At 44.2% G+C, this 25672-nt stretch overlaps 1 protein-coding gene across 2 annotated transcripts in view; it reads left to right on the top strand.

Annotated features, from left to right (window-relative positions):
• Positions 1-25284, top strand: part of rps6ka3b (ribosomal protein S6 kinase, polypeptide 3b) — a 64598-nt gene extending 39314 nt beyond the window's left edge. The window contains exons 1-22 of one of the 2 annotated variants that reach the window (XM_030756341.1): positions 287-444; positions 4781-4897; positions 5355-5436; positions 6909-6989; positions 7110-7189; positions 7679-7785; positions 10508-10545; positions 10682-10824; positions 12574-12644; positions 13110-13198; positions 14311-14375; positions 14524-14626; positions 14747-14856; positions 15332-15457; positions 17154-17243; positions 18377-18535; positions 18743-18904; positions 20174-20250; positions 20480-20597; positions 20692-20832; positions 21225-21336; positions 21535-25284. In XM_030756341.1, coding sequence (XP_030612201.1) covers positions 334-444; positions 4781-4897; positions 5355-5436; positions 6909-6989; positions 7110-7189; positions 7679-7785; positions 10508-10545; positions 10682-10824; positions 12574-12644; positions 13110-13198; positions 14311-14375; positions 14524-14626; positions 14747-14856; positions 15332-15457; positions 17154-17243; positions 18377-18535; positions 18743-18904; positions 20174-20250; positions 20480-20597; positions 20692-20832; positions 21225-21336; positions 21535-21566 — 2214 coding nt within the window. In that variant the 5' untranslated portion in view covers positions 287-333 and the 3' untranslated portion in view covers positions 21567-25284. Of the gene's footprint in view, positions 1-286; positions 445-4780; positions 4898-5354; positions 5437-6908; positions 6990-7109; positions 7190-7678; positions 7786-10507; positions 10546-10681; positions 10825-12573; positions 12645-13109; positions 13199-14310; positions 14376-14523; positions 14627-14746; positions 14857-15331; positions 15458-17153; positions 17244-18376; positions 18536-18742; positions 18905-20173; positions 20251-20479; positions 20598-20691; positions 20833-21224 lie in introns of those variants that run through there. The other variant, XM_030756342.1, reaches the window with a different exon arrangement.
• Positions 25285-25672: the final 388 nt, after the last annotated feature.

Genomic DNA, 25672 nt, shown 5'->3' with positions numbered 1-25672 from the left:
TCTCCTTGTAATGAGGTATTGGTATTTTTACTCGAGTAAACTATCTGATTACTTCATCCAGCGCGGCACATCTGTTATACACACACACACACACACACACACAGAAAGAGGCAGAGAAAGAGAGAGGCGCGATCTGGGAAGGAGAGGTGAGAACGGTTCAAATAAAGATAGAAAAGGCGAGAGAATAGGAGGGAACAAGGGAGGAAAGGAGGGAGGGGGAGAGGCAAGGATTTCTCAGAGGGAGAGAGAGGTAGGCGCAGAGAGGGAGAGACAGAGGAAGCGTCAGGGACGAGCAGAAGCCGGAGCCGGCTCCGTCCTGCCGCCTTACATTTGATGCTCGGGAGCATGTTAGCGCCGCAGAACCTGATCCGCAGCCGGGACTACAGGACCCATAATGCACTGGGGCACCCAGCAGCAAGCAGGTCACCCACCTGGGAGCTGCAGGTATGAGGCGAGGGAGGGGTGGATGAATATAAGAGGATGGAGTACAGAGCGGAGAGGACGATTGGAAAGTGGAAAGAGCTTGGGAATGTGGTGTGGGCTTATTTACCTGTTGTCCGGTTTATTAGCTCGTCACGGAGGGATGAAGGCTGAGTCCAAACAGACAGTGTGGCAACATTAGTCAGCCAGCTACAGCAGGAATCAGGTATCGGGGGTGGCTCCATGACAACTCAGTGTGTGTGTGTGTGTGTGTGTGTGTGTGTGTGTGTTGTGATGTCCTGCTGTGAGGATGACGAATGTTCGGGAAGCCTGCTCAACCTGTTCTGTGACTCACTGAGATGTGAAGGAGTCTGGACGAAAGGAAGAAACTCCACTTTGAGTCGAGCTCACGCTGATGGGTGCAGTTGTGTTGTTTACTTTTGGGTGCCCGCCCCCCACCCCCCACCCCCAAATTCTTTTCCCAGAAATCCTTTCACAATAAAACTAAAAAGAAAAACATGTCAGGACTTGTTCCACCGATGCTTGCAGCACAGGAGAAGCACGGGATCTGTCTCTGCCCGACCGCACAGGAGTGCTTTTAAATGCAGGATACCAAGAACGAGGCAGCGGGGCCCTCGGGCTATCAGAATATTTGATCAGAAAGTAAATAAAGTGTGGAAAATTGTCACAGAGAGCGTTTAATAGAGGCTTTTGTGGAGGTTTGACTTTGCATATGCTGTCCTGTGGAAAACTAGGATTCAGCAGGTTGCAGAAAAACCTTCAGCTGCTTGAAGTACTGATTTCCTCTCTGACTCTTTACAGCGTTGCTTCAGTTCATTCATTTTGCGAGCGTTTGTGCACTGCTCTCCCACAGATTTCAGTCGGGCTGAGGTCTGGACTCGCAGCACCTTCATTTGTTCTGTTGGAGCTTTGCTGCCTTGCTTCGGATCACTGTTCTGTTGACCCAGTTTCAGCCAAGCTGGATCTGTCAGACAGACGGCCTCACGTTTGAGTCTAGGATACTGTGGTATGCAGAGGACTTCATGGTCGACTCAGTGACTGCAAGGTGCCAAAGTCTCCCCCCTCCATGACAGCTGGTCGGAGGTGTTTGTGCTGAGTTTGGTCTCTTGTTTTTGTGGTTTGTTCAGATGCAACTTTGCAAACCAAAGTTAAGCTGCTGTGTTCAGGCTTTCTCCTGCCAACTCTTCTAAATAAGCTACACTTGGTGAGTCTTTTTCTAATCGTGCTGTCATGAACTTTGACCTTTAACATGCTAACTGAGGCCCGTGGAGTCTCAGATGGAGCTCGTGGGTTTGTTGGAGTTTCTCTGCACGGTCTGACCTTCTCCTCCTGGGAAGATTGCCAGCTGTCTTGAATGTTTTCCCCTGAAGAATCTTTTCCAGTGTAGACTTCAGATTGTTTGGAAATGATCTTCTCATCATTCCCGGTTTGACGGGCAGCAGCGTTTGTTCCTTTAACATCCTGGCTGATGGCTTTTCTTCTTGGCATTGTGTTAAAACACACCTGAACGCTGCAGAGCAGCAAACTGCCACAACCTCTGCTTTCATAGAGGCGCTCACACCTGCAGTAGCACCTGGCTGCTACTGACTCTTAATTCATGTGGAAGCAGTCAGGATGGACTTGGCTTTTCACACAGTGCTTCTGTATTTTGTTTAAAATATAATGTGGTTGTATTTAGCTAATTTAGGACCTGTGAAGGACCAGATGATTTTTATATTCTAATTAAAGCCTTAGAACTGAGAGAGGTTCACTTACTAATCTTCTGTTCTATTAGTAGTAAAAACAAAACCAAGATTTCATTTAAATCTTAAAATCTGTTGTAAAGTGCTTTCACAGATTTCGCTAAGCTTTTATATTCAGGTCCTTATCTCCAAGACCCACAGCTGTGACACAATTTACATGCCTGAGGCTTTTATTGTGAAAGCTACAAACAAGAATCAGCCTTTTCACACATGAACAAACTTACTGAGGATGCACACTGTGTTGTATAACAGTAGCTGCAAAGCATCATGGTCTATTAAAGCTAAAGTGAGTGCAGAAATTGATCTCCTGCCTTCTATAATGGCTGAATTTTGAGTGGAGGATAAATGCAAAGTTACCTCCGTGTATTAATGGATGTTTACTTTAGTACTTTTTAATCTTGTCAAAAAAGTTTACGGACATCCGCCTGCAAATCCATAAACTGAAGTGTGTGCTTAGCAGAGGTGGCAAAAGTACTGACATTCTGTACTTAAGTAGAAGTACAAGTACTTATGTTAAAAAATACTTTAGTAAAAGTCGAAGTACTGGTTCAACTCCTCTACTTAAGTAAAAGTAAAAAAGTACACGCTCTGAAATGTACTCAAAGTAAGAAAGTAAAAGTAGTTTTTTGGAGGATGTTTCTACCTGCTATTTTTGTGTAAAACAAACCGAACCTCATTATATATTATTGTAATAATATAAAATAGTACATGAGAATACAAATGTTATTCCAATCTAAATTTAAATTCTAATGAATGCTCTCAGCTTGAATCTGTTATGTAGGACACAAACTGTGAAAGGGAATTTAAACCCAGCTCTATTCTCTGTGTCCTCCATAGTAGAGGGTGACTGTGCCTCCACCTAAACACAAACATGAGGATACTCAGGGGTTACAGTGGGATTCAGAAGGTGGAGGAACCCTAAGATCAGCTGTAGTGGCTCTGCATGGGGAGAAGAATCACAACTTTCTATTGTGAGCTGCAGTAAATGATGCTGGTGTGCAGGCTGTGATCAGCTGACCTGCTGCTGCTGCTGCTCTGAGGTTTACTGCTCTGTGTGGATGAACTGAACTCACAAAGATGTAACCCAGTATTTCACAGCTCTCTGAGCTGATCTCCATCCCCTACACTGACAGCATACAGGCTGTAGAAATGTTGGATTCAGTGAATGAATCTCAGCATCAGCAGATTCAAACTCATCTCTGCTGCACTGATGTAACCTGTAACTCTGACCATGAACACAAACACTGTGCTCCAGTCCAACACAGAGCTTTACTGTAAATACAGTACAACAAACTAACCTATTTATTAAACACTAAACTGCAGTATTTTCATACAATCTTTGAATTACACAAAGTCAGCATACTTCAGTTTATTTTCCAGTCCTTACCTTTAATTCTAACCTCTCTTCTTCCTCTCCTGTCCTCTTTCTCCATCTCTGAGTGAACTTCTCTCTCTTTGCTCTCCCTGAAATACAGCAGCTCTTCTTTTAGCTCGCAGATACACTGTGTGACAAACTGCAAACACTTTGTGTGTTTGCTGATATTTGTTGAGCATTTAGAAACGTTGCATTTACCTGCCACACGTTACTCCCTTCATGCTCGCTCCTCTTCAGTAGCGCTAGCTAAGCTGTTTATGTGCCGCAGCGCAACTTACGGACTCGGTCCGGCCCGATTATAGCGCTATAAATGATACATTAATTATATGGGTTTGCGTATTTAATCCCTTTGTACGAGATAAGCCCCGGTCATGGAGGATAGGCCAGTACGATTGTCTCTTATGGGTTATTATTCCTCCATTTAGGCTCAGATCGTTTTATGTTTGACGGCGCACTGACCGGAAATGCAAACTTCTCTCTGACGTTAAAAAGTAACGAGTCTGTTTGAAAATGTAAGAAGTAGAAAGTACCGATACTTGTGTAAAAATGTAGGGAGTAAAAGTAAAAAGTAGTCAGAAAAATAAATACTTAAGTAAAGTACAGATACCTGAAAAATCTACTTAAGTACAGTAACGAAGTATTTGTACTTCGTTACTTCCCACCTCTGGTGCTTAGTAACAGGCTATTAAAATAGCAGAATTTCACTCACAGGAGCACAAACTTCTCAGATGGTCTGTAGAGCTCAGTAATCCATATATTAACGAGATGATCCATTAAAAATACTCCAAAAGGCACCAAACAGTTGAAAGGCCCAGATCAGCTGTGACAGCCATGAGCTAAAGCTGCCTCTGCGATGAGCCTCATCCCCAATCCAGAGTCCAGGTGGTTGAATATAAATAAATTGCCCCCCTGCATAGTTGTTATGAAGCATGAAACTATCCACAGAGACCCAAACAATCTCTGTATCAGGCTGTAAACATGCTTAATTCTGCTGGAAAGTTGGACATTTCAACACAGGAGTCTATGGAGACTGACTAGCTTTTGGCATCTGCCTCAAGTGGCCACTGGAGGAACTGCAGTTTTCATTTTGCAGCTTCATGGCTGCTAACGAAGTATTTTTAGAGCTGCAGCCAACAATTACCTGGCCATTAAAAATAAAACAGGCTCACTGGGGTCCCGCTCACACCTCGATAACGAGCTTTATCCCGTTTGTGTGTTGCAGGATGACGTGCCGATCAAGGAGATCAGCATCACTCACCACGTGAAGGAGGGGTCAGAAAAGGCCGACCCCCGGCAGTTCGAGCTGCGCAAAGTCCTGGGACAGGGCTCGTTTGGAAAGGTGCGTGTGTGTGTTTGTGTATCCCTGTCGTGTGTCTGTGTGAGTGAGCGGGACTAAAGTGTGGGTTTCACTTCCACTCATTTCTCCCTCGTGCCGGCGTTTGACTGCGTGTTGCTATGGCAACGGCAGGCTGAGGGCCCTTCACACTCGCGCTCAGTATCATCGTCTTTATGAATGAGCAATTAGCCTCCTGCTTGGGCTGTGTGTGTGTGCATGTATGTGTGTTTATGTTAATCTTCATAAGTGTGACCTAGAAAAATGGGAGCAACCCAAACAAACTCTTCACACACACACAGAGAAACGGCACAGATTACTCACAGTGTGCATAACGACAACATGCAGCACTTACCTTTAATCAGTAAAGATTTTTTTTTCCACTCTGTGTGTGTGTGTGTGTGTGTGTGTGTGTGTGTGTGTGTGTGTGTGTGTGTGGGTGTGTGTGTGTGCGCGTGTGCAGGTGTTTCTGGTGAGGAAGGTCACAGGACCGGACGCTGGTCAGCTGTACGCCATGAAGGTGCTGAAAAAAGCCACACTGAAAGGTAGAAAACTCGACAGCAGATCCACAGACACCACAGACTTTGTATAAGAGGTGGGCGTGGCCTCACCTGTTTCTGGTCCTCGTGTTAACATTTTGGTCACTGCCATGTGGGGTTATTAGGAGCTGGTCCCAGCGAGCTGCATCCATAGACGTTAGTTCTAATTAGTGTAAATTAGCAGACTAAAAAAATGCAGCACAAACATGATCAGAAATCTTAAATTAATGCTTAAAGAAAACTTTAAGCATTAATACAATTTAATTAATTTATGATTTATGAAGGGGGGAGATTATATAAACCATAGAATAAGTTTGGTTTCAGACTGTAAACACGTTTATTTCTGCTCTAAATTTGGACATTTTAACGTGAGCGTCTGTGGGGACTGACGCACTTTTGGAGTCTGCCTCGAGTGGTCATTAGAGGAACTGCAGTTTCTGGTAACTGTAAAGTCATTGCTGAGGTTAGGTCCAAGTTACACGGACCTATAGACCAGTCAGTGACCGCCTGGCAACCCCCAGTTGCTGGAGATTGTTGGCAGCCACTAACGTGGAATTGGTTGCACAGAGGTGCTTTGGTTGTATGCAGATTGATGCGGCCGCCTGTGTTTTGCATGGAAGATGCAGACTTGTCTGCAAACACTCAGAGAACGCTCACCCTCAGAGTCGTCCATTACTGCTCAAACTAAGATATTTCAAGGCAAACGTTCCCTGCAGGGTCACTGCCACTCAGCGAGTAGTTGGTATCCATACATGTTACAGGCAACTGGGGCAATCTGCTAGCAACCAAAGCAATCACAAGGAGGTTTTTGGAGTGGCTCACCGTGCACCAGCTGGTCTCTCAGCCTGTGTGACTGAGACCTTTGGTCAGCAATTCATTACATTAACACGTCACTGAAAAATTTAATGTGTACTCAACAAAACCTGAGAAGCTTTAAGCAAATTTAGTTCTAAAGTTTCTCTATGCAACTAATGCTTCACAGAGGAGAAAATAATCAGTTTAATCTGTCATAAATTTGCTTTGTTGTACTTTTTAAAGTAATTTTATTCAGCTGTTGAAGTTTCCTGCAAGAATTCAGCGATGTGAATGGCTTTTATTGTGAAAGTCCAGGACAGGAAGAACCCCTTTTTCTCATGTGCAGAACAAATTGAGCAGAAATTTTGACATGAAATAGTTAAAGAGATGATGTGCAGGGAGAGTAATAATACGTTTCTTAAATGAGCTTTAACTCAAGTCAAACGCCCCCTGCTGGTGGACCCAAACACATCATGCTCCTTTATTTCATGTCCTCTTTGTAGCTTCTCTTACTCCTTACTCATTTCTCTTTTGCCTTCTCTTATTTTTCTCTTTCTTGCTGCTCATTTTCTTCCGCTCTCCTCCGTGATCCGGTTCCTCATCTGCGGCCAAAATAGAAACCGAACGAGGAAAGCTGTGATTAATCTGGTGATTTATGTGTTTTCCACTCTGTGCGTTTCCAGTGCGTGACCGGGTCAGGACAAAGATGGAGAGAGACATCCTGGTGGAGGTCAACCATCCCTTCATCGTCAAACTGCACTACGGTGAGTCAGCCAATAGCAGAGCTCCGTGAGGAGCGGTCACCGGCCAATCAGTGGTCCCCGCTGAGCCCCGCAGCGGAGCTTTTCAGATCTGAGCTCAGTTCACTTTCTTTTTTCTTCCAGCATTTCAGACGGAGGGGAAGCTCTACCTGATCCTGGATTTTCTCCGAGGAGGCGACCTCTTCACTCGTCTCTCTAAGGAGGTAACAAACGCAATCAGCAGGTATAGGAAGGGCCCAGCGTTATCAGGAGTCTGAGCCTCTTACAAGAAGTAGACTGTGTGCAGCGAAGTGTAAAAACATCAGTAAAACAGACACCTCGTTACAGGACATTCATCACTGTCCCATGTGTGTAATCACCCTTCATGCTCATTTCTAGCTCCCTGTTTTTATTCTTGGACTCTACTGGAGGAGCTTTGCATGAGTCACAGTTCAAAATAATCCTTCTTTATCTTATATTGGGCCTCGATGCAGCTCCTTAACTCCTCCCCTCTTAAAGCCAACTTCCTTCTGATTGGCTGCCCCCCATAAATAGAAGGTTTGAACAGCATGTGGGTGGGGATTCTGTGCCTGAAATGACCATATTAGGAAGCTACATAAATATAAAAGCACTAATCATTAAACAGGTGCAGGTGTTCAGTGTAAATGTAAAATGTAAACCTGCAGTGATCCAACAACACACCTGTGTTTCAGGTAATGTTCACAGAGGAAGACGTGAAGTTCTACCTGGCGGAGCTCGCTCTGGCCCTCGACCACCTCCACGGCCTCGGCATCATTTACAGAGACCTCAAACCTGAGAAGTATGCACACACGCACAAAGATACACACACACACACACACACACACCTTTATTTATCATCTTTATTGTCACTGTTGTGTGAACAATGAAAAATAGTATAACAATATAAAATATGGGAAATGAAATAGCGTGGACCCGATCACCTGTTCTGCTGCAGGGTTTCTGTCCTCCGGGCTGTGCAGCAGTCGAAACCTATATTTAAACCTCTATTTCCTGTTAATCTGTCTGTTGTGGCTTCATCCACCTCTGTGGAAGCAACTAGAGCAAGACCCTGCAGCTTTACTTAGTAATTAGATTTAATTAGTAAAAAGAATCAAGAAGGAGAACTCAAAGACCAACATTACAGCAAAATTAACTTCTTTCTTCTGCTGTTAGCTTTTCCAGCATATCAGTATGGCAGTTATAATGATTGTCAGTCTAATTGTATTGTGATTTATAGTTCCCAGGAAAGAAGTTGATTGGAGTCTTACCTCTTGTTGCACTTCTGGTCCATTGACGTGTCTAAAAGGCCAATAAATAGATGAGAATCAGGCAGCTGCTGCATCAAAAGACACAAACTGTATCAAACATCACAGGAGACACACTGAAAGTACAGGCCTTTAAGTAAATACCCATCCATCCATCCATCCATCCACCCATTCTTCCGCTTATCCGGGGCCAGATTGCAGGGGCAACAGCCTAAGCAGAGCAGCCAAGACCTCCCTCTCCCCAGCCACCTCCACCAGTTCATCCAGGGGGACCCCAAAGTGTTCCCAGGCCAGTCGAGAGATATAATCCAGCATGTCCTGGTTCTGCCCTGGGGCCTTCTCCCAGTAGGACATGCCCGGAACATCTCACCCAAGAGACGCCCAAAGCATCCTAGTCAGATGCTGAACCACCTCAACTGGCTCCTTTCGATGTGGAGGAGCAGCAGCTCTACTTTGAGCCCCTCCCAAATGGCTGCACTCCTCACCCTATCTCTAAGGGTGAGGCCAGCCACCCTTCAGAGGAAGCTCATTTCTGCTGCTTGTATCCGTGATCTTGTTCTTCTGGTCACTGCCCAAAGATCATGACCATAGGTGAGGGCAGGGACGGAGATCGACCGGTAAATCGACAGCTTTTGCTTTCATGCTCAGCTCACTCTTCACCACGACAGACCTGTGCAGTAAAGTAAATACGTGACCTAAAAGTGCTGCAGGGTGTGTAACTTGTGCCCTGATGAGATCTTAACTGAAACTTTTAGCATATTCAGCTTTGAAAATCAAGAATGAAGCAGCAGAAAAGTCCTGAACATTCACTCTGATAGTTTCTATTCTTTTTATTGGACTCTTGTTTTAGGATAAAATTTTAGAGCTGAGGATCTGTTTGCACCTTTTATTCATGCAGACTGGAACCTTGCAGATTTTTTACCTGGACAGCTATAGCCTCTCCATCAACAACACACACACACACAAACACACAGAGCCTTGTGCATGTAAACAAAGCAGCGTGCAGCCCGGCAGGATGCTTATGTCAGCTGCCAGGTTTCCCCTCATGGAGATCCCTAATGCAGTTAGCAAAATGGCTTTTCCAGGCCGCTAATCTCTGTGTTTACCTTCACGTCAGTTTTAGTTCTAAAGCACATTTAAAAGAACTGGAGTCAGCCCTTCAGCAGAGACAGTTAAAAAAATAGAAATAAATAAAATAATCTGTTATTAAAACAGCAGGATGAACTTGTTCACAGATTTGACTAAAAGCGAGCGGAAAAATAGGTCTTTAAAAAAAAAAAATGTCAGAGAAAAGCCGGTCACTGATGGTCTCCAGGTGAGACGAGGCTGCTGGGATGGTGACCTCAGAGACACGGAGGCAAAATACGGAGTTAAGAGATCCTTAATGCAGGGCTTTAAAGTGCCAGTGCGGCTGAGCTAAAGCAGGAGGATGTGTTGTCTTTTTTTTGTATTTGTTAGAAGTCAAGCAGCTGAGGTCTGACCCAGCTGCAGCAGACAGTGTAACTGTACAGTCTTAATAATGCAGAGTTACAGATGAAGGCCTGATGGAGTGAAAGCAAAGAGTTAAAGTCCTGTTTTGTGTGGTTCCTTTTTTCCTTGAAGCAGCACAGCAGAGACCAGGTGGAGAGTGCAAAGTTACCAGGAATAATCTTTTAAACCAGGGGTGTCAAACATAAGGCCTGGGGGGCAAGAATCGGCCCAAAAAAAGCTCTAAGTCGGCCCACTGGACGACTTTAGAAAATGTGAAAGAAGGCATAAATGTTGGACTTGTGCCTGTATTTTCATGAGTTTAACAGCCCTCCCCCAGCACCATTCATACTACCACAGTAATTAACTAATAGATAAACAATCAAATGACAAGAAATTTCGTTTTTCACCATCTACTATAGAAGTTTCTGTTTTTTACAGTGAGTCCACAGTAAAAAACAGTTTTCTTTCATAGACTACAGCAGCATTTCTGTAGCATGTAGAAAAACTGAAATGTACTGTTGAAATTGCTCTCATTTGTCTTAAATTGAGATACCCGAGGGATTAAATGTGTAGTTAAAGTTCTTTACACTGGCAGAAAGGGGAGTTTCACTGGGCTGCATGTTTGAAATCCCAGCTTTACACCAAGCCTCCATGCTATAATTTTGCTACGGGGAGTTGCTGTTTGGCCCCAAACTGATTCAGACTGTGAAAACTCACGAAGGATTGAAGTAACGCAGCATTTTCATCAGTTTCCTGTGAATACAGAAATCTTCTCTGTTGTTTCAGCATCCTGCTCGATGAAGAGGGACACATCAAGCTGACCGGTGCGTAACTTCACACCTTCTTTCTGTTTTTGTGGTGCTTCCGTCCCTGCGTTTCCTCGTGTGTACGCCTGCTGCTCTGTGCAGTTTTTAACATTTAAAGCTGACACTAATCTTTTTAATCTGTGTGCGCGCTCAGACTTCGGCCTCAGCAAGGAGTCGATAGACCACGAGAACAAGGCCTATTCCTTCTGCGGCACGGTGGAGTACATGGCTCCTGAGGTGGTGAACAGGCGAGGACACACGCACAGCGCCGACTGGTGGTCGTACGGCGTGCTCATGGTAAATAATCTGATTAGTGCAAAATGAAGTACAATAAGTCACTGAGTTATATCAGCAGTCCTCCGGTCTCAGGTGAGCTGCGGGGCTGAGCTGTAATGTTGGATCTGTTTACAAGCTGCTGAGATTTTAATCTGGGTCTGAGTTGTGGAGCAGCAGTCTAAGCAGAGAAGCCCAGGCCTCCCTCTGCCTGGCCACCTTCTCCAGCTCTTCTGGGGGGGGGGGGCACCGAGGTGTTTCTAAGCCAACTGAGGGATGTGATCTTTCTGGTGTGTCTTGGGTCAGTCCTGGGATCTCCTCTCAGTTGGGGGTGCTTGAAAGCCTCCAAAGGAAGCCATCGTATCGGATGCTCGACCACATCAACTGGGTCCTTTTGGCATGAAGGAGCAGCTCCCTCCCTCTGCACGCCTTCTTTACCTGGTCTCTAAAGCTGAGCCCTTCAGCAGAAACTAATTTCTGCTTCTCCTTTTCTTTCTTATTTGTTTGGTCACTGCCCACAGATTCAGTATAAAATAAGGTGAATTTGGAGTGTAGGACAGAAGCCTGACTGATAAAACTGATACTGATAGCGGTATTTGGTATTTTACACAGTTGCCTAACAAGCGAAAGCCCAGTTCAGTCCTGGGAGAAGACACAGATCCCTGCATCAGGAAGGGCATCCGGGGCGAAAATCTGCCAAATCAAAGTGGGACCTACCTGCTGTGTACCAAGCAACCAAAAATAGCTTTCACACACAAAACAAACTGATTCCCTGATAGCTGTTAACATGTAGTTATTTGTGAGTCCTTACTTAGATCATTTATAACTTAATTATCACAAGAAGTCGTGGATCACTCGTCTGCTCGACTCTGCTCAGATCAGCTGGTTGTAAACATGGATTGCCAGCAGTGAAGTTGCAGAGTGCCCTCTGGTGGACAAACTATGCAACACCAACACTCGTACCATGGCTGAAGGGTGTTTCTCCCATCTCTTCTTTACGTCTTTATTTTTCGTTTATCGGCCGTTAAAAATGCTGATCCTGAAGTATCAGTCGGCTGTAGGGTAGGATCCAGAGTGCAGGACGTTGAAAGTGAGTTTTATTGCTGATATTAAACCCACGGAGGTGAGACAACAATAGAAGAAGAAGAAGAAGAAGAAACAGCCTTTATTGTCCCACAGAGGGGAAATTTGGGTGTAACAGCAGCCGCAGTTATTATAAATATAAATAAAGATATAATAATTCACACTATTAAGAAAAGAATATATATAAAATCAACAAACAATATTAACCTTAATACTACTAATAATAATAATAACACTATATACAATGTACATGATGTGCCTGTGTGTTGAACCTTAACAGGCCGGACTATTTACAGTATAATATCCAGAAACACACCAGGCTCGGAATAACACAGGAGCTGCATTCACAGGAACAATGAGGCAAAGAGAAGGGCGGGATTTTAAATACACTGAATGCTGATTGGGGATTAGACAGAAATTCATATTCTGTGGTTATTCTATATTTCTGAAGCCTTTCCAGAAGAATCTGTTCTAATACGTGTCACAGTACACTACTGAGGGCAGCTGGTCTGTGGTTTCTTGGCTGGATATTTTACCAGCAGAGGAGTAAACATGGAGCATTAACAGTCCACAAACACATGATCTGCTTCATACTGAGACTCTGTTGCTTACATGAGTTATCGAGTGTAAAAGACTCAGTACAGAAAGGCACTGAGACTTAATGCTCCTCTGATCTGTTCTTTCTCTCAGTTTGAGATGCTGACGGGAACGCTGCCGTTTCAAGGAAAAGACCGGAAAGAGACGATGACCATGATCCTCAAGTAAGATACTCTACACTCCTATCCACTCCCCACCCTGCAGCTTTTATTCCAGCTCACTGTACATCTGAGAAGAGACGGGGGGGCAGAGTCAGCCCAGGGGAGGATTTTTATTAGAGGAGACAAAGTGCAGCACTCAGGAGGAAGAGGATGAAGACTGGATGGACAGAGCAGAGAGAGGAGCTCCAAATGTGCTGATAGCAATTTAGGAAAGAAAGAAAACAATCATGGTGCAGTCAGTGAGAATTAAAGGAAACATTAACCCCTCCTCCTTCCTCTCTCTCTCTCTCGATATCTGCCTGTAAAAAACTGCTGAGCAGACTTTGCAGAGTGCTGAGCGTGCTTCCTGTGTGACATCGACATGTTTCTGTCTAGTCTTTCAGATGCTGGATACACAATACAGAACATTCGATATGTTTTTCCCCAGTGTTTTATCCTCCCTGCTGCCTTTCTCTTTGTCTGCCACAGGGCCAAACTGGGAATGCCGCAGTTCCTCAGCTCCGAGGCTCAGAGTCTCCTCAGGAACCTTTTCAAACGAAACCCCGGCAACAGATTAGGTAAAACCTGCACGCATGAGGCATGTTGAGAAGGTTTAAATGGATTTGTAGTTAAGCAACGCAAGGAAAAAAAATAAAGATTGACATGCAAAGAAGGCATATTTGTGTTTATCAGAGTCACGGTCAGTGAGATAAAATGACACGAACAGGAGCTCAGTGGATATTTTCTCTGTTTCGGACTGTTCTCTGTAAACCTGAGAGATGCCAGTGTGGGAAAATCCCAGCAGATCAGCAGTTTCCATGTTCAGAGTCACTTAAATCACCTTTCTTTGTCACTGTTCTTCTTCTCTTTCTGCTTCCGGCTGCGCCACAGTGGCTCATCTGCCTCCACCTCACCCTCTCCCAGCATCCTCCTCTGTCACACCAACCCTCTTCATGTCCTCCTTCACTATATCCAGGGCTTTTCTCTGTGGTCTTCCTCCTTTTTTCCTGCCTGGCAGCTCCATCTTCATCATCCTTTGTCCAGTATATCCGCCCTCCCTCCTCAGCCTCTCTAACTCTGTCTTTAAACTAGTCTAATCCTGAGCTGTCCCTCTGGTGGCCTCCTTTCTAATCTTGTCCATCCTGCTCTCTCCCAGTGAAAATCGGAACATTTTCAGCTCTCCTGGTTTTTGTTAGTGCCACCGTCTCCAAACCATCCATCAGAGGCTCATTCTGAGGCTCAGTTTGAGCTTCAGCAGGTGTCCTCGAACATGTCTGTGTGCCCACATGCACCTGTTGTTGCTGCGTGACTTGCTGATTTCATGTGTTAATGAGCGGTCAAACAAGTGTACCTAATGAAGTGGCCAGTGTGCGTATATGTAGTTCAGACTTTGAGGTCACAGGCTCTCGACATGCCACGCTAAAGGTGTTACAGAATTTAAACTGCTGCAGGCGCCAAACATGAGCTGTAAAACCGCAGGTGTATCCACCTTTACTGTGAGTAACACAGTTATGTAATTTGCAACATTCAGACCTTTGTGTTTGTGCTGATTGTGTTTCTGTGGAGATTATCTCCAAATAAAGACATACCAAGTATTGCTTCAGCTCAGGAGGTCTCCGTGCATGCTGGGAAAATGCGATTACAGTAGAGACCTTCAGTAGGAGCGTGCTCACTGTTGGTGCTTTTGCAGGAGCTGGACCGGACGGAGTGGAGGAAATTAAGAGGCATCATTTCTTCAGCACCATTGACTGGAATGTCAGTTTCTCCTTTATTATTAACAATATTAGACCCAGAATTGAATAAGCTACTTTAACAGTGACAGATTCTTCTTTGTTATGTTTCTGTCTTTGAGCGGGTTTCGTTGGTTTCTGGCTGACATTCCTAATATTTCCTCTCCCTGCAGAAACTGTATCGCAGAGAAATTCACCCTCCTTTCAAGCCAGCAGCAGGACGACCTGACGACACTTTCTATTTTGATCCAGAGTTCACAGCAAAAACACCCAGAGGTACAGACTGTCACTCTGCCTCACCTCCTCCTCCTCCTCCTGCCCTTCACACTGTGCAGAACTGAACCATCACAGTCTGACTCCACTGAGCATTAACAGCTGTTTGTGTGTGTGAACCAGACTCTCCGGGGGTCCCGCCGAGCGCCAACGCCCATCAGCTGTTCAGAGGGTTCAGCTTTGTGGCCATAACGGAGGAGGAGACGCAACCACTACCCAATGCTATTGTACAGGTACGCACAAACGTGCACCTCACAGGCAGAAATGATCCAATTAACTGGGCTGACCCTCAGCGGACGCAGCACAGGGGGAGCTTTCTTCACACTCCACCCTGGAAAATTTCATTCACGCATTTGTTTCTTGTGCACCGCCCTCCTCTCTGGCATAAAAGAAAAGTCAGTCACTTGCCTCATGTTGGCTCCAGCTGCAGCAGGCAGCTCGCTTTCAGAGCACTTCCTTTCTGCACAGCGGAGAAGTTGATCCCAGGACAAAGTGAAACTCATCCAGAGTCTAATTTCTTCTTCCCAAAGCAGATGATGTGGTTTTCTTTCTGTCCATTATTAAATTAAATCATCTGTAAGAAACAGAAATTCTTATTTTCAGTACATTTTTATGCAGATTACTACAGAAATACAGTCCTTTAAACCTCCTCATGAGCTCTTTGTGATTATGAGTTGCAGCTTTTTACATTTGTTTCTTTGTGTGCAGCAACTTCACAGAAGCACGTCCATTTTCTCCGAAGCCTACGAGATCAAAGAGGACATCGGTGTCGGCTCCTACTCCATCTGCAAGCGCTGCATACACAAAGGAACCGGCATGGAGTACGCAGTCAAGGTAAAACACGAACACGTCCAGGCTGTCTGCAGGTGTGGAAACCTGCCCGAAAGTAGTGAAAAGTTCTTGGATGTGATTTCTACCACAGACAGGCAGAGATCTGCAGCACGAGACATTAAACTTGTTTATCGGGAGCGAGCGCGTCCGGTCACGCTGGGCTCAGTCGGCCTGTTAGTGTCGCCGCTCAGACTGAGCTCCGTGTGCCACGTCCTCGTCACGTCACAGCTTTCCTGCAGTCGGGCAGCTTGTTGTGTTACTGCGTCGGTAACTTTGAGTGTTAATTTGTTTGAAAGCACAGCTGTAAATGTGCAGTAGTTACACAAGTGATGCTCATTTGTTGTGAAAGGATATGATGAAGCTCAGCTCCAAGCTCAGAGTTGGGCTCTGGTTTGTTTGGTGCTGCTGGTTTGAACGCCTCTCTGTGGGTATTCAGTAACCACAGTCACTGCTGGTGATTTTCAAAAACATGAATAAATTATCATAATTTACACTGTTTATCTGGTTCAGTGCCACATTATTAAAATATTATCTAAGTAGAAGTCATTGTTCTGCATTCCTGTGGAAAACTAAGCACACCCTGTGACTCAGTAGTTTGTAGAAGCACTGACTCCATCACTCTCACATGGCTGTGGTGGGATTTTGTCGCACTCGTGTTTCAGGTGTGGATCTCTGAAGGTCCCACGGCAGAGTCTCAGTCAGGTTCAGGTCTGGACTTTGACTCTTTCCTTTTTCAGCTGCTCTGTTGGAGCTTTGCTGATGTGTTTAAGGTCGTCGTCCTGCTGATGACTCAGTTTAGAGCTCTAAGCTGTAGCTGTCAGACACACGGCCTCACATTTGACTCTGGGATACTTCGGTATGCAGAGGAGACTCAGTGACTGCAGGGTGCCCCGTGAAGGGGTCACATGTGTGACCTGATCTGGTCGGGCGTGGGGCTAACTCTTAGGCCAAAAACATCTGAATCAGCACGCTGTATTTCCAGGTTCAGGGGATCTTAGCAACAAGGGAGAGCAAAATGAAAATGAGCTCTTATTGGCTACCATTGATGACATCACTGGTAGCCAATAAGAGCGCCCAAAACATGTAAGCAATCTCATGGTTCATGGTTTGCAGGTCCTGTGGCTGCAAAACAAGCCCAGGCCGCCCCCCTCCACCACCCTGCTGACAGCTGAGGCGTTGGTGCTGATCTGCTCAGTTTGGTCTTGTGGTTTGTTCAGATGCAGCTTTGTAAATCTAAGCTGTTCTTCTTAGAGAGAAGAGGCTTTCTCCTGCCAACTCTTCCAAATAAGCCACACTTGTTCATTCTTTGTCTAATTGTGCTGTTGAACTTTGACCTTTAACATGCCGACTGAGGCCTGTGGAGTCTCAGATGGAGCTCGTGTCTCTGAGTGTTTCACAGTCTGACCTCAGAGTCAGTTTGCAGGGACACCCACTCCTGGGACCGCTGTTGTGTTAACACACACACCTCGACGCTCCACGCGGCACTACTGAAAACTCTGCTTTTATAGAGGCGCTCACACTCGCTGATGATCAGTGAATCAGGTGCACCTGGCTGCTCCTCATCCTCTGATGTTCATGGAAGCAGTCAGAGTGCACCTGGTTTTCTTTTTAATATGACTGTATGAGGAATTAAAAAGGTCTGAAAAGCTAAAATAATTGAAACACTGCAGATTCAAAGCACTGCTCGTCTCTGTTGCAGATTATCAACAAGGCCAAGAGGGACCCGACGGAGGAGGTGGAGATCCTGCTGAGATACGGGCAGCACCCCAACATCATCACCCTCAAAGACGTGAGTCACTCCAAACAGACTTTTTAATCGCTCTAAATATGCTCCTAAAGTTCACGAAGGTCTTGGTTCTCTTGTTTATGTGGTTTAAATGTCTTAATTCAGTTTAAAATGAGAGAAACTTTATTTAAAAGCTGTGCAAAACAGAAAATGTTAACATTATATTTGAACTGAAATGTTAGGGTGGCTGTAGAGGAGCCTGCTAATGTTACTGTGAGCGATGATGGTAGTTACATTAGTTTAGCCAGAACAAAGTTGCTCCAGCAGTTCAGGTGTGTTTCAGGATAACGTAAGAAAATACTTCATTCACCTCTTTGAGTGGATCTGGATGAAGTATCCTGAGTATCAGTTCTGGTGTCGTCCGTAACTGTGTAACCAGGAGGGACCTCTTGATCCCATGAAGGCTTTAAAGGTGCTCAGTGTGTCCAGACAGTTTCAGACCTGGGCTATAATTTAGCTTAATGCCAGTTTGTACCAGACGCAGGTGCAGCGAGTCACCTGTAACTCACCTGTAACCTTTTACATAACCAGGTAAATCGTTAAGAGCGTATTTTTATTTACAGTGGAAGAAATGCTGCTAAAATGCTAAACAGTTCAAAACATCTCAAAACGCTGCCCCCTGCTGGTGAAGGGTTTGGTTACATTTGCACAGGTAAATTCCAAAATGTTCCTTTTAAAGTGAAGCATTACTCTTATTCTGAAAATCTCCCTCAGGATGCAATAATATGGAGCTGAGCTGCTCTGTGACCCGTCCAGCGTCACTTTACCACCTCTGGACTCGACCTAAATATCTGGCGAGCTTTTCCACAAATAAAAATAATTTTCTCATTTTGATGCTGATGATTTCATTTTAATCTGTGACTCACTGCTAATTAGAGTTAAAAATATCATCCTGATGAAGATGATGATGCTGCTGCTGGGTAAAAATGTTAGAGGCCACACTAAATAGCTGCATATTGGTAATTATAGCTGAGTTAAAACTGGACTGTTTTTAGGAGATTTTAGAAGCACTTATAGATTTTTAATTTCATATTTTTTGCTCATAATTTTGGGTCTGACAGAGTAGAAACTGCCTGAATAAATGGAGTCACAGGCCGATTCACTGACTGACGTGTGGGCTGGTGTTCCTGTCGTAGGTGTATGACGACGGCCGGTCGGTGTTCCTGGTGACGGAGCTGATGAAGGGAGGCGAGCTGCTGGATAAAATCCTCCGGCAGAAATTTTTCTCCGAGCGGGAAGCCAGCGCCGTTCTCTACACCATCACCAAGACTGTGGAGTACCTGCACGTGCAAGGGGTACGTGCTCCAGGTCTCTGAGAGAAAAGCAAAACAAAGAATGTGCTGGTGTTCAGAGCCAGAACTGTCCGAGCCTTCAGCACATTTTCTCAAACTTTACACAACCTGTAATATCGCCGACCCAGGACACTGGAGACAGAGAGTCTTAAAATAATGTGAGAAAGAAAAGTCACCTTTTGAGACTTTGTCATCCTGTTGTGTTTGCAGGTGGTGCACAGAGACCTGAAGCCCAGTAACATCCTGTATGTGGATGAGAGCGGGAACGCCGAGTCCATCCGGATCTGCGACTTTGGCTTTGCCAAGCAGCTGAGAGCGGAGAACGGCCTGCTCATGACGCCGTGTTACACGGCCAACTTTGTCGCCCCCGAGGTGTGTCAGGGTTTGGGTCACATGTGGCACATTATGTTACACCACAGGTGCGCCATCATGGAGGTGCGCCATCATGGAGGTGCTCCTGTTTGCTTGAATATTCACGGATCGTGGTGGAGAGTTTAGATGCAGCCTTTATTGGCCATTTAAAAAAAAAAAAACAGACACAAAAATAAGAAGGGTAGGTTCAGAATTAATTTCCATATTTTGACTGCTTACGTTTGCATTTAATACCAACTTTGAAGAAAAGCAGTGAATAAAATCTGGGTTCAGGACTGCCATCAGCTCGAGGACAGAAGGAACCGCTGATTGATTCACAGCTTTGTGATTGTGCGAACAGACTAACGTTTTGTCGCTGCGGAGTCTTCATCGCAGCATCTGTGCTTTAACAACTGAACAACAAAGTGTTCAGAAACAGCCACTGTTTCTACTGACACTCATCGGAGGAAGTCCATCTCCTCATTTCACTGCTGCAGTGTTTTCTGTTTACTTAAAAATGTATCAACGTGTCTGATAAACACAAACTAACCCTGATGTGTTTATTCAACAATAATAAGTAAATAGTAATATTTCACTCACAGCTGTCACAGTATCAGAGTTTTCTACACCATTAATGTGGCCCAAATTATTAATTGCACTTAAATTGCGAGTGTGGGGGTGCACATTGAGGCGCGCTGAGGTCAAAGTGCAGCTGAAGTGTTTCCTGTGGTCATGTTTAAGCTCTTTAAGTCAGCACTGACTCACCCACAAACATAAACATCATAATTTAGCATCAACAAGGTCTTCAGGGTCACACAGACTGAAGACGAAGTCAATCTGACGAATTCTCTAGAAGGATTTTGTTAAATGGCAACAAATGTATCAAAATCAGGCATTGAATTCAAAATGTTGGACTTCCGTTGTGGTTCTAGATGCTTTTTTTTTTTTTGGTATCCAAGATCCAAAAATTTGCTTTTCCATGAGGTCAAAGTGATGTTCATGGCTTTTTTCATCAGTCTCCATCTAAACCCTTCAGAAGTTGTTCTTTTTTTTTGCTGTCTGCACCTGTTTGCACCTGTGTGTCATCACTGTGTAACTAACCCTGAACCAAACACCCCCTCAAAGACAAACTATGCTCAGACAGCCCTAATTATACAGCTGCCAAGTATATGAAGTATAAATATGTGTGAAAGGTGTAATCTTGATGATTTAAAGGTACTGACACTCTTTTTGTTGCAGAGAAGTGAAGCCACACTGACCCTGAACCTGCTGTTTTTGTGTTGACGGCAGGTGTTAAAGAAGCAGGGTTACGATGCAGCCTGTGACATCTGGAGTCTGGGAGTCCTGCTCTACACCATGCTGACAGGGTAAGAGATGCAGCTCACCATCAGCACACCTGCAGAGGGTTTGTCAAAGGTGTTTCTTTATTTAAAGACGCTGACACTTTGAAGCTTGAAAGTTCTCTTTGTGTTAGTGGGTGTCATCATAGTTTTGATGCCTTTAGGACCGGATGACAGATGTTTCCAGATCTTTGGTCCTGCATGCACTTATGAAGACTTTTTTCATATCCTCATGTTCTTCGCTCTCTGCTTCCAGTTTCACTCCATTTGCTAACGGTCCAGAGGACACCCCAGAGGAAATCTTGGCTCGAATCGGCAGCGGGAAGTTCTCACTGAGCGGAGGATACTGGAACTCTGTCTCACCTGAAGCTAAGGTGTGGACAATGGCTCCTACTGAAGTAAACCAGTCACCTTTTCTCAGTGATTTCACAGTGACCCAGAGTTTATTTGTGACCTCTGACCCCTCAGGACCTGGTGTCTAAGATGCTACATGTTGACCCCCATCAGCGACTTACAGCAGGGCAGGTCCTCAGACACCCATGGGTGACGCACCGAGACCAGCTGCCCAAATACACCCTCAACAGACAGGACGCACCACACCTGGTTAAGGTATCCATCCAAACAATCATCCATCCATCCAATCATCCATCCATCCATCCAAACAATCATCCATCCATCCAAACAATCATCCATCCATCCATCCATGCAATCATCCATCCATCCATCCATCCAAACAATCATCCATCCATCCATCCATCCAAACAATCATCCATCCATCCATCCATGCAATCATCCATCCATCCATCCATCCAAACAATCATCCATCCATCCATCCATCCATCCATCCATCCAAACTACCATCCATCCATCCATCCAAACAATCATCCATCCATCCATCCAAACAATCATCCATCCATCCATCCAAACAATCATCCATCCATCCATCATTTTTTAACAGTGGCTGATTGATTAATTGATTTGTATCCTGGCTCCACCCACAGGGTGCGATGGCGGCCACCTACTCTGCCCTCAACAGGAACGTCCCGCCAGTCCTGGAGCCGGTGGGCTGCTCCACTCTGGCCCAGCGGCGGGGGATAAAGAAGATCACTTCCACTGCTCTGTGACCTCCTCTTTCTCCTCCTTCTCCTCCTTCCTTTTTTCCTCCTCCCTTCAACTCTGACCTCGATCTGACCTCCGCCGGACCCACCCTCTCCCTTTCCCTCCAGTCCCGTCCGGCGGGACAGACTACTGATGGACCTGGGAACTGCTAACGCCAAATAGGAGCACAGAGGCCGACCCCCCTCCCTCCTCCTGCTCTCCTTCACCTTTGTGGGCTCTTCTGATTGGATCTCGTCTGCTGTCTTACCGTAGAGTCTCAGCTTTAGCATCACTGTTCAACAGCCGGACTCCGCTGTAAAGGAAACCTACAGGGCGAGCCCTTTTGTTTTGTTTTTTTTTCCTTGCTTTGGACAATCAGCGCTGGCTCGCAGACTCTGAGAGCGAGTCCGTGTCAGGAAAATAAAAGTACTGTATTTATTTTCTCCAGATGGAGGAAATCATAGGAACAAAGTAATGTAAGGTATGCATTTAAAGAGCTAGGATCTTTGTTATCATGCTGTTGTCATGGTTCTGCGTAGCTGTAGATCCTGCATTTAAACCTCAAGTAGCCTGAGAGACGCGGCGTCTGCAGAAAAGTCCGGATGGTGGGAATCGCCCAACGTTAACGTTCACCCCGACGAGCCTCAGCCTCAAAATGAGCCTGATTTCATTTTGAGCATTAGTTTAGAGTCCTGGGATCCAGTATTTTCTCTTTAATGTGCAAAAACAAAGCAAACATCTACGCCGTGATTTTAGGAATAAACTAAAGATTTGGCATAAAGTCGACGGACACGTCCCGATATTTTCTCTAGTTTTCTTCCTGTCGCCCAATCCCGTGATAAGGATTAAACCATCAGTGTGTGACATCATATCCTCGGCCTCTGCGGCTCTGAGCTGAGCCCTGAATAGGTCCACTAATTAATTCAGTCACTGAGGTCTGCGTGCAGCTGTGGTTTTTGGAAAGAAAAAGGAGGAAACGGTGCACAACTTGGGAACTACTTTCAGCAGCGGATGAATCCACATTTAATCACTGTAAACAGAGTATATACAGAGTCTGTAGGCAAAGCACAAGATGTTTGGTTTCCATTTGTAGTCCAAGTAATACATTAGATACATAAAATAACAAACATCCCTGCATATAATAACTGATGAGTACATGATTTTTAATCTTCCTCCATTCTTTCTGGCTCAGACCATAACCACCAAACCATAATTAATAAGCATCGTGTTTTATTCAGTGCGACTCGAAACTAATAGTCTGTGTGTGACTCACTGAGTTGTGTGACAGCACTTGTTGAGGAGGATGCACTCAGTGTTTGTTGGGCTCTGTTGACAGCAGGAAAAACATCAGATTTATGGTTTGAACAGCTAAACAAAAAAATCCAGGAGATCACAATGGAAATCAAAGCAGCCATTCTGTCTCATTAGCAGGACTTTCTTTGGCTTTTGGTCCAGCAGCAGTTTAAAGCTGCAAACGTTGAGCTTGTGGCGCCCCCTGGTGGCCACAGGGAGGCTTCTGAAACACTCCTCCCAGAATGGTTTTTATTAGTAGGATAACTTCTGGATACTCTCCTCTTTTATTTAACACTATTTCACTCTTAATTTACTTTTTAGTTTAAACTTCATGTGATGAAGAGCAGGGAGGTGCTCACTCCTCCTCCTCCTGGAGAGATTAGAAACAAAACTACACGTTTATCAGCAGCTGGGATTTAAAATTTAAAGCTTAAATAAAAATGTAAAGTATCAAATTAATTTATTTTGCTTTAAAAAACAGAAGAATTGGTGCTGAGTGCCTGAATATGACCACACCCTTTACTGCTAATATTTAAAGATAAATGAAACCAGGTGATTGTAGAGTAAGAACAGCTGCTGCAGGGCTGAGCAGCCACAGGAGCAGCATTAATGCCAAATTTCCTCCTTTTTCGGTCACAAAAACAAACTAAAGGGACGTGTCGCCCACCTGGAAACAGGCCGACAGGTGTAAAAGGCGCTTCCTGCTTCCGCCCACGGTCACGTGACGTCTGTATGCGCAGCAGATCTGTAAATACAGAACACGTCGAGCAACTCAGGTTTCTGCGAATCAAGACGATGCATTTTTATACGTCCACGAGGAGGGAGGTGTACATAAACGTATTTTTAACACAAAGCACAGGTGTGGGGAGGCCAGCGGGACACAGACAGGTGTTTATCACACGTGACGCGAAGAAGAGCTCAAGCTCAAAAAACCAAATCCCGATTTTGTCTTTGTGATTTCCAGTCTTAAAGGTCTCTCTCTCTCTCTCTCTCTCTGTGGCGCCGCCAGGTGAGTCCGCGCGTGACGTGTTTCCTGCGTTTGAACCTTTAAAATCGAACCCTTTAAAAATCTGAGAAAAAAACACTTAAAACATTCCAGCTGCGTGAGCGCCACTGGAGACGTTAAAGGGTTAGTTCACCAAAAATGGAGAAAAACAGGCGAACTGCTGCTTTAAAGCCGCGCGCTGGAGTTTCGGGTGATTGGGCGCTCCGCACGAAACGATTTTTACCCATTTGGTAAATGGTCACAAACGGAAGAGACTCCAAAAGACTCAAAGCAAAAATCCGGTCCGCACTCTGGCTGCCCGACGCGGTTAAATCCGCCGCGGGTTCAGCACTGAGGGCCTTCTGCGCGCCTCCGCTGCCAAACACGGACCCGTGAACTGTGTGAGCTCCTTCTCCCCCAGGAGGAGAAAGAAAAACATCCTGTTAGCTTAATGATGTTAAAGTTTAATGTTCAGGCACAAGTTTAAATTATTAGATCAAAAAATGTGACTTCTGAAATACAAAGTAACCATTTTGAGATTACTATAAAAAAATTTTTTACATTATTTTGGCTTGTAATTTTGAATTTCTGGAAAAAGTCAAATTTTATAATAAAAACTGGAAATTATGAAATAAATGTTAAGTCAATTTGTTATTAAAAGTGTTTTGAAGTCTTTAGTCACATTTCTAAAATACAAAGTTACATTTTGAATTAAAAAGTCAAAATTTTCACATCAAAATTTAAAACTTAGATCAGATTTTTTTTAAAATAGAAACACTAAAATATAAGACAAAAAGTCAAATCTTTAAAATGGAAACATGTTGAGATAAAGATAAAGAAATTTAGATTAAAATAGATTTCTTTGAGGAAAAAACAAAGTGTGATATTAGGAGAAGAAATTCTGAGACGATGTTTCAGTGATGTAAAAAGTCTAAAGCTTCAAATATTAAACTCTTTTGTTTAAAAATCAATATTATGGGATATTTAATTCAGATTTTTGGCCAAAGGCAGAAAGAAGATTAAAAAAACGTTTATTTATTTAATATTTACTCTGATTTTCAAATACAAAAGTGTAAGATGTGAGGAAAAATTAGATGTATTTATTTTTTAGATTAAAAAGTATTTTTAAAAGTCATTAGTTTGCTTGTTTTTGACTTTTATCTCATAATTTCTGATCCTTTGATCTCAGTGAGACGAACTTTTGACTGTTTCATTCACATTTTTGAAATCACGGCTAATTTTTCTCTTCCTGGTGGAGATGATCTTCCTCCTCGCAGCATGACGTCACTGAGCTCCTCCCTCCCGCAGGTTAATGAGTAGAAACTGCTTCCTGTCTGTGGTCGGTAGAATGTCAAAATAAAGGGATGAAATGCAGATTTTCTTTATGTTTTATATATAATTATTGAATATATATATATATATATATATATATAAGTGTTGATCTCTGCCTCAGCTCTCCATGTACAGCTCTGGGATAATGAAAATGCTGATTTTTTTTTTTCTTTAATTGTGACCAGAGGTATGCTTTCTCTGTCTGTCTTCATCCTCACGCCTCCTCCTCTTCCTCTTTTCTTTGCTCCTGTGGGAGACGCGTTCAGCCCTGCTGCTACTCCAGCTCTCTGTTTTTGTACCTGCAGCGAGAGCTGGACTTTCTATGAAAAACAATAAAAACCATAATCAAACCAGCTTTGTGCTTTTTATTCAGCAGTCTGATCTTCCAGTTAGACGCCTCTTCTGTTGATAATTATATATTTCTTTAATTGTGTATATTTTATGGATAGTTTGAATGGAAATAAATGAAAGGTGTCAGAAATGCCGGATCTTAAAGCTAATGTTGTGTTTTTAATGTTCCAAAAGTCTAAAACTGTCCAGAAATAAGATTTTTTGTGGATTCACACAGATTTTAAGGCACATTCTGCTTTTCTGTTTCTCCTGTTCCAGTGATGGATGCTCACATTAAACATGGAAACATATTTAATGGTACATATGACCACAATCATGCTCGACAGATGAAGATCGTGGACACAGAAGGTCATTGCTGGAAGTGTTTGCAGAGGGTGGTGTCAGAGCTAA

The sequence above is a fragment of the Archocentrus centrarchus genome, chromosome 20 (assembly GCF_007364275.1).
Source record: "Archocentrus centrarchus isolate MPI-CPG fArcCen1 chromosome 20, fArcCen1, whole genome shotgun sequence".
Taxonomy (NCBI): Eukaryota; Metazoa; Chordata; class Actinopteri; order Cichliformes; family Cichlidae; genus Archocentrus; species Archocentrus centrarchus.
This window is presented reverse-complemented; position numbering and strand designations above follow the sequence as displayed.